At 34.6% G+C, this 8,273-nt stretch overlaps 1 protein-coding gene across 2 annotated transcripts; it reads left to right on the forward strand.

Annotated features, from left to right (window-relative positions):
• The first annotated feature begins 962 nt into the window (after nt 1-962).
• Nucleotides 963-7,821, forward strand: LOC110615823 (CDPK-related kinase 4). Of its 2 annotated transcripts, none has more exons than XM_021757972.2 (11): nt 963-1,713; nt 3,355-3,485; nt 3,731-3,808; nt 3,929-4,037; nt 4,223-4,301; nt 5,223-5,519; nt 5,733-5,842; nt 6,142-6,246; nt 6,343-6,405; nt 7,219-7,386; nt 7,469-7,821. In XM_021757972.2, exons 1-11 carry the CDS (start codon nt 1,201-1,203, stop codon nt 7,604-7,606), a joined length of 1,791 nt encoding a protein of 596 aa, XP_021613664.1. In that variant the 5' UTR covers nt 963-1,200; the 3' UTR covers nt 7,607-7,821. The 2 variants fall into 2 exon arrangements, with proteins under 2 accessions (XP_021613664.1, XP_021613666.1); XM_021757974.2 differs by having other exon boundaries at nt 964-1,713; nt 3,767-3,808.
• The last annotated feature ends 452 nt before the right edge of the window (nt 7,822-8,273 follow it).

Consider the following 8,273-nt stretch of genomic DNA (forward strand, 5'->3'; position numbering starts at 1 on the left):
TCCTAGCACTTTTGGATGCGGAATATACTCCTTTGGCCTACAGAATTGGCTATCAAAATGTGCACCAAAGTTTATCTAATGAAAGATCGATTATTGCATTCAGCTTACCAATTTATTTTATTGATCTAAAAATAAATTAATTAATTTTTAAAAAATGAGTTAATATTAATTTATCTTATAATTTTAATAGTTTTGTAAAATCATTTTATAAACAGGATTTTACTGTATATATATATTAAAGAGAAAATAAATATAATTTTACTATGTGCGATTATAATGAAAAAATTTAAATTTTTTATGATTTATATGTATACTTCTATTTTTCTTTACTAAATTGAAATGGTTGACTCTCACCCACTTTTTAACATGTAGCTAGGGAATAAGAATATCATGTATATTTTTTAATTATGAAATTTATAATTTATAAACTTGCGGTAATTATTAAAGAAAATACTCTTCACTTAATAGTTAAGTGTGGAATGTGATTATATAATGGTAAGTAGTCAAGCATATTCTCAGTAATTTAATTTCTCCATCAACGAGCAGCGATGCCTTCAAAGGGACAGACCTCTGATATGTCCTCAACGGCAAACTTCTGTGTCGTTTACTGTTCAGAAGATACCAATTCCCAACCATTTGGGTTTTCACCACTCGATGAACGAATTGGTATATTCACCGTCTTTTCAACAAGAAAGATTCCTTTTCTTCGACCAAAAAGCAAAAAAAAAACACTTGTAAACTTAAAAGCAACAGCGCAAAAACGCGTTTTCCTCTCTGAAGTACGACATGGATACGTGTGTGTGCGTGTGGTCCTCCGATCAATCAATCATCACTTTCCATATTAAATTGCGGGCCCCACTTTTTATGTATCACGATTGCTCTGATCAACGGCCAGAAATATGGGATTCACCATAAATGCGTGGTGTTGCATGTTACGCTAGGATTGTTCCTCTCAAACTTTCAAATTTATAGCGAACCAGCCCGCAATTTCAACATTTCTTCCATCTTCTCTCTTCTCTCTTCTCTATTCCCATTCTCTCTTTTTCTTCCAACTTACTATTGATTTTTTCGCCGGTAGATATACTTGGATTGTAAAATCATCTAACCTAAATTCTCCGCCGTTTGATGATCTGACTTCTCTTTTCATTTACTTGATCAACCCAAGAGTTTCAGTTATCAGTGCCACCTCCGTATCAGACGATGGGCCATTGCTGTAGCAAAGACGTATCGGCGGCAGTCAACAATGATGGAATCACACCCGGGAACCATTTTAAACCACCTGCATCACCACTTCCTGCTGGACGTTCGTCGGAGACACCTTTATCCACTGATATTAACTCCTTTGCGGCCAGTCCGTTTCAGAGCCCTCTTCCGGCTGGAGTGCCGCCGTCTCCTTCTCCGGCAGGTACTCCAGGGAGAAAGTTCAGGTGGCCATTACCCCCTCCTTCTCCAGCTAAGCCGATCATGGCAATTATGCGGCGTCGGGGGCAGACTAAGCCGCCCAAGGAGATGCCAATACCAGAGGACGCAGAGGGAGGGGAGGGCGAGAGGCAGCTGGATAAGAGTTTCGGCTACGCTAAGAATTTTCCAGTGAAGTTCGAGTTGGGTAAGGAGGTTGGGCGAGGGCATTTTGGTCATACTTGCTGGGCGAAAGGAAAGAAGGGGGAACTCAAAGGACAGTCCGTCGCCGTCAAGATCATTTCCAAAGCTAAGGTGCATATGCTGATATTCATTATTACTTGACTTTTTTTCGCCTTTTCGTTGTTCGTGGAACTAATGAGCTAGTCAATTGAGTGTTATAAAGTTTCGAGTGAATTACAATGTTTTCTAGATGACTGACCTGCATTGAGACTTGTTTTCTAATGCTTCCACTAAATTCCTGGTTAAGTTAAATTCTGAAGAATATTGAGAAGTTTCACTTGATGTCACTTATTGAAATTGACATTGGTGGCAAAGAATCAAAGAGTTGTCTTTTACATTATTTAATATAAGGCTTGTGGTAGAGCTTTCCATAACAGTTGGAAGTGTAAATATAACATTTCTGCGGAAGATAATATGCGCTAGCCAATTGCAGATTTTGCTGAAATTGTGTTTTTAAGTCAAATCAGCAGATTGTGGAAGAGAATGACAAATGACAAGATGGTGATCTTTTAATAATTGAAAATTAGGACAGGATTAGCCATATATTGAACTCCTTACTAACTAGTATAGGTTTTAAAAAAAGCTCAGAAAATCACCATCTATATTGATCTCTTAGATCCTTCCATGTTGACTGGATATTGTGTTGAATGAGACGGTTGTTATGTTAATACTTAGGCTTCATTTGTTTTATGGAAATGACATATCTGGAGTCTTTTTTTTTAATACCAAAACAGTGCATTTTTTTATTTGATAAAATGAATAATATTTTTTTTGTTTGATTGTAAGATTGAAAATCAATTGGAAATTACTTTTGGATTTTGATTCTAATAAGAAAATAAATTTTGCTCATTGAAGATATCATGAAAATTTTAACCTATGAGAAATTTTCTGGCTTTGCATTTGGTTTCTATCTGTGACAAACTATGAAACTATGGCAACTGGAGGTTGTCAGTGGATTAGAAAATGTTACTTTTGCTGTTATCTTGTCCCTTTTTAGTTATTATTACTTTTTTGTTTCTTTTGAATGTGTGATAGGCCAAAATGACTCCCTTTTTTAAGACTCCTTTCTATTTCTGCTGAACAATTTTAAAATGGTTAGGCATTTTCTTCTTTTAAAATGCCTTATCTTTTTCCTTGAGTGAGAAATCAACTCTCCGTTGAACTATTTCTTTATGCACTTCAAAGCTGGTCCATGAAAGAAATAGAGCCTGGGATCAGTAAAGAATTTTCCAGCTCTATTATATCTTCTATATAAGAACATTGTGAAGAGAATGTGAATCGAGCTTTGCTTCCAGCAGTTACTCCTCTAATGCAGTCCAAAAGTTTTAATGATGTTGCTAAAAACATGTTAATTTTATATTTAAAGATAAACTTGTAGCTTCATGCCTAAGATATCAAGGGAAATCTAAAGTTTTTTAGATAGAGGTATAATTTACATTATATCTGCTTGTCTGGTGCAGTGTGCCTACAAGCATGGACTAACAAATTCATGCAAAATGTATTTTGGCATGCAGTTCATATTACAATGTTGATGTTTGCATCATTCATGATAAACCTTCCGAGTATTCTTTACTTTGGTTGAGTGGGCTGTTTTCTTCTTTTTTTTTTTTAATATCTTCACTCACTAATACCAATTGTTGGCTATCTGAAAAAAGTGGACAGTCATGAGTTCCATTTTAAAGTGTTTTGGTAACTAACAAGTGTCAACTGCAGATGACTACAGCAATATCCATCGAAGATGTTCGTCGGGAGGTAAAAATAATGAAAGCTCTATCTGGGCATGAGCATATGATCAAATTTCATGATGCTTTTGAGGATGCCAATAATGTCTACATAGTCATGGAGTATGTACATTTTTATTGCAATATATATATATTTATTAGTACTTTTTGTTATATTCTTTTTCCCATTTATTAATATCTATCTTTCTAATGTTTACTTGTTTAGTTTTTTTTTTTTTCCGTTATTTTATATTTTGTTCATGTAAACTTGATAGTAGTAAGAAACTCCACATTGCAAATTTTGCAGAAAATATTGAGAAGATGAATTATTTTAGGGATTAATATGTTCTTAATTTCTAAATTATCAGAAAACGTAAAAGATGTTCTGATCTTGTTATTGGCAGATTATGTGAAGGTGGCGAACTACTGGACAGAATTTTATCAAGGTAATACAGGAATATTTGCGTTACCTCTCTGACAAAGGAATACTTGTATTCTCTAATACTTGGGTGATTTATGATTAACTTTTGTGCAATGCAATTGATTCTAATCCTTATTTGTTGTAGAGGCGGAAGGTACACTGAGGAAGATGCCAAATCTATTATCGTGCAAATTTTAAGTGTAGTTGCTTTTTGTCATCTTCAAGGTGTTGTGCATCGGGATCTTAAGCCTGAGGTATAGTAGACAAACATGTGCACTCTTATGTATGCTTGCACTCATACATACATATGCTACACATAGTTACATTTGGAAATCATTTATTATGGAATAATGAAGCTAATGTATGTCATCTTCAAGGTTCCCTGACTGTGTTTCCAACTTTGTTTCAAGCTTTTGACCTAAAATGCGCCTTATTGCAGAATTTTCTATTTACCACAAGAAATGAAGATGCTCCAATGAAGATTATTGATTTTGGTTTATCGGATTTTATTTGGCCAGGTAACGTCTGCTTATTCATAAACTTACATCTGTATTTAGTGTATGAGCAATGAACAGATATAAAAAATATAATATTAGGAAAACCTGTCAAATTAGCTTAATTTTCATGCTCTATGCAGGTTTGACCAAGTTATACTTCAATACTCTGTACAAGTTCTAAATTTTTGAACATCAAAATGGTGATCAAAATATCAAAATGGTGTTCAAACATATTTTGAATTTTGATAATTAGATTGTGAGGTCCAATTTTTAATATAAAATTATTGTACTACATTGTACTTTAGAAATCAAATTTATAGAGATTTGATTTCACATATACACAGTATGCATGTGCACTTGGGAGTTGGGAACACTTGTATATATAGTTATTAAAATGTGGATATTGACTTCTCATATATGAAATCTTTTTTTTTAATAAAAAGTTGGTTTTGGAATTCCATGGGACTAAAAGTTTTGATGTTAGTTTTATTACCTTCTTTTCACAATCTAGGTGACTTTCATTTTGTTGATGGTCAACACTCAACTGTCTACCTTGCATGCTGACACAAAAGATTGGTTTTCTGTAGTGAAATGAAGAAAGGAGGAGTTTTTTTAGTCTAATTTATTTCATAATTTAGCCAGTGTGGAATTCATTGAGAATTTCATTAATTTTATTAAATGTTTTATGGGTATTTTTTTTCTGAACTTATTGAAATCAAAATTGTGGAATTGAAAGGATACCATGTAATATTGTTACGTTTCTTAAATCTTTTGAATTTATTTGCTCCAAACATAATAAAGCATTCTCTGTTCTTCCAGCAATACTTGCTATGATTCCATTTTCAATTATGTATTCCTTGTCGGTCAATCCCCTTTATTTCATGGTTGTGCCATATTTAACTGTTAGTTTGAGCAAAATACTCGGCTACTTTACATTTGCAGATCAACGTCTCAATGATATTGTTGGTAGTGCATATTATGTTGCACCTGAAGTTCTCCATAGATCTTATAGTGTTGAAGCTGATATGTGGAGTATTGGCGTCATAACATATATATTGTTATGTGGAAGTAGACCTTTCTGGGCTCGTACTGAATCGGGGATTTTTCGTTCTGTGTTAAGAGCTGATCCTAATTTTGATGACTCACCTTGGCCTGAGGTATCACCTGAAGCCAAGGATTTTGTGAAAAGGCTTCTGAACAAGGACCACAGAAAGAGAATGACTGCTGCCCAAGCACTGAGTAAGTTTGTAGTAACTATTTCAAATACCCCCATTATTTCATCCATCAACTGCTGAAAGTTTGAATACTCTCTCTCTCTCTCTCTCTCTCTCTCTCTCTCTCTCTCTCTCTCTCTCTCTGGAATTTACAGTTAAGTGTAATTTTATTTGCTATTTGTTGAGAATGACAGTTCATAGGTATCAGTGGTGGTAATAAATACATGTATATGTGCAGCTCATCCATGGTTACGAGATGAAAACCGACGTGTGCCTTTGGATATTTTTATTTACAAGTTGATTAAGTCATATGTCCGTGCCACACCATTCAAGCGTGCAGCGCTTAAGGTAATATATGAATAATATTATATCAACAGGAGTCTTTCTCGGTTTCTCCATCCACCCAAAATCGAAAGAAAGAAAATAATGGAAAATGAATATGAATATCTACTTGACTGATTGATATGTGTCAAACGTTGAGTGGTAGATATGGGTTGGCATGCCTTCTTTTTATGCATTATTGAGCAAAATTATGCATATGGCCACTGTTTGAGATAAGATAGCCTTCTACTTCATAAGAATTATTTTGGACTGAGGATAGAGCCCTCTGTAATATTCTTCATTTAATGTTTTTATTATGGTTGCAGGCTCTTTCAAAAGCTATTCCAGAATCTGATCTTTTCTATATCAAGGCTCAATTTAATCTCTTGGAACCAAAAGATGGATTTCTTTCCCTTAATAATTTTAAAACGGTTAGTAATTGCTCTATTAATAAACTTTCCCACATCTAGTAATGTGTTATTTGTATAACATTCTCATGACCTTCAAATTATGGTGAAGAAGTGCAGGCATTAATGAGACATGCCACTGATGCCATGAAGGAGTCGAGGGTTCTTGACATTTTTAATATGGTGAGGTTTATTTATCTATCAGGCAGATCTCTTTGTTAACTTAATTTACTGCTCAACCATTGCAACAACAAAAATGTGATAATTCCATTATTCAGCAATTCATCAATTCAGCTTGGTTTATCTTTATTACATAACACTTTCATTATTTTGCTCTTGTGACTTTATCCTGTTTCCTATGGTGTGAATTCAGTGACTTTAACTTTAATCTACCATTCCTTGGAAGTAGTTAACTTTATTATTTTTTAACTTTTATTATTTGCAAACCGATAGATTCAAGGTACAAACACAAGGTATGTGTTATAATCAATTGCAATGGTGAACTATGTTAGAATGCAAAGTAACCAAATAAACCAGATAACATCTAGTCTCAAAGTCCGAGCCCTTGAACCTTTACAACACTAGACCAAAGGCCTTATTAGTAGTTGCTTCGACACTTCACTTTACCTTTAGTAACAAGGATATTCAGACATGGACATGAAACGTGGACGCTTAAGAATGGTGAATTGAGTCTAAGAAACATAGTTAGGAAGTTCTCTACAGCTAAACGTTGTACCAACATTGAGCACGTGCTTTCAAAATGGTTGCTTTAATTTCTGTGCTTCTGCTGGAAGTTGCATGGGATTAGATATTGAAGAACGCATATTTCTCTGTTTTGAAGGACTATTAATCATGATTTCTTTATCTTTACTCTCTTGTTTTCTCTGCTAATAGCCTTTATCCCTGATTGGATATAACTTGAGCTCCATAAGTGATGTGATTTGCATGAGGCGTTTTGATCTTTAAGCCCTTCAATTATGATGTTAACATTTTCAGATGGAACCACTCTCCTATAGAAAAATGGGGTTTGAGGAATTCTGTGCAGCCGCAATAAGTACGTATCAACTTGAGGTCCGTGAAGATTGGGAAGACGTCGCACGGACAGCCTTCGATCACTTCGAAGAAGAAGGAAACAGGGTCATTTCAGTACAGGAATTGGCTCTGGTATGTCCATATACTGTTTGGAAATTTAACTTGTGGTCAGGTACATTTTCTTAACAACCACACCATACAATTATCCGTGCAGGAAATGAATTTGGGTCCCACAGCCCATTCTATAGTCAATGATTGGATTAGAAGTTCTGATGGAAAACTGAGCTTCCTTGGGTATACCAAATTTTTACATGGAGTGACGATTCGTAGTTCGAATACAAGACCTCGATAGCGTAGTCAGAGGTACAGAATTGTTGACAATGATATTTTTTTTCTTTAAATTGTTAATGTTTGATTTTTTGATTATCAGTGTAAAATGGAAGGTCTGTTGAGTCTGATATTATAACTTCTTAATGTCAAAATGTTGGCATAACTTTATTTGTAAAGTTGAATGAGTATACATGTTCAAATCTTCAATACAAAATATATTTTAGATTCTTGTTCCCACTAGCTGAGTTTATGCTTCATTTTTTTGTATCTGAATATTTAAGGTATCACAGCATGGCCTACAATTTATTGAAAGATTGCCATTGACTCGGCAATGGGTATGTAAATGGTTAAGGAACTGCCGGTTTAGGTTAACAGAAACTTGAATATGAACCAAACGAAGGGACGGTTCTGAAACCACTGTTCCAAATCGAACCCTAGTTTTTAACAGCTCGATAGGCGGTTTAAAAGACCATTTGAAAGGAGGTTGAGGGAGAAATTAGGGGGGTAAATCTGTAAATCTATTCATGGAGTATGAATGGTGTGAGCAGACAAACAAACTCATGGTCGACTGTCAGCCATTGGGTATTTGTTTATGGGTTGAGTTATATAGCAAAAGAGTAGGTAGTAGGTTTCATTTGAAGGTTGACTTTGAATGAAATTAATTATGGTTTCCACTAATCTCGTTGATA

Source organism: Manihot esculenta, chromosome 5 (genome assembly GCF_001659605.2).
Source record: "Manihot esculenta cultivar AM560-2 chromosome 5, M.esculenta_v8, whole genome shotgun sequence".
Taxonomy (NCBI): Eukaryota; Viridiplantae; Streptophyta; class Magnoliopsida; order Malpighiales; family Euphorbiaceae; genus Manihot; species Manihot esculenta.

Coding starts and splice junctions, on each gene's coding strand:
- LOC110615823 (XM_021757972.2), top strand. CDS start 1,201: ATGGGCCATTGCTGTAGCAAAGACGTATCGGCGGCAGTCAACAATGAT. Junction 1,714..3,354: donor AGATCATTTCCAAAGCTAAG/GTGCATATGCTG, acceptor TGTCAACTGCAG/ATGACTACAGCAATATCCAT. Junction 3,486..3,730: donor AATGTCTACATAGTCATGGA/GTATGTACATTT, acceptor CTAAATTATCAG/AAAACGTAAAAGATGTTCTG.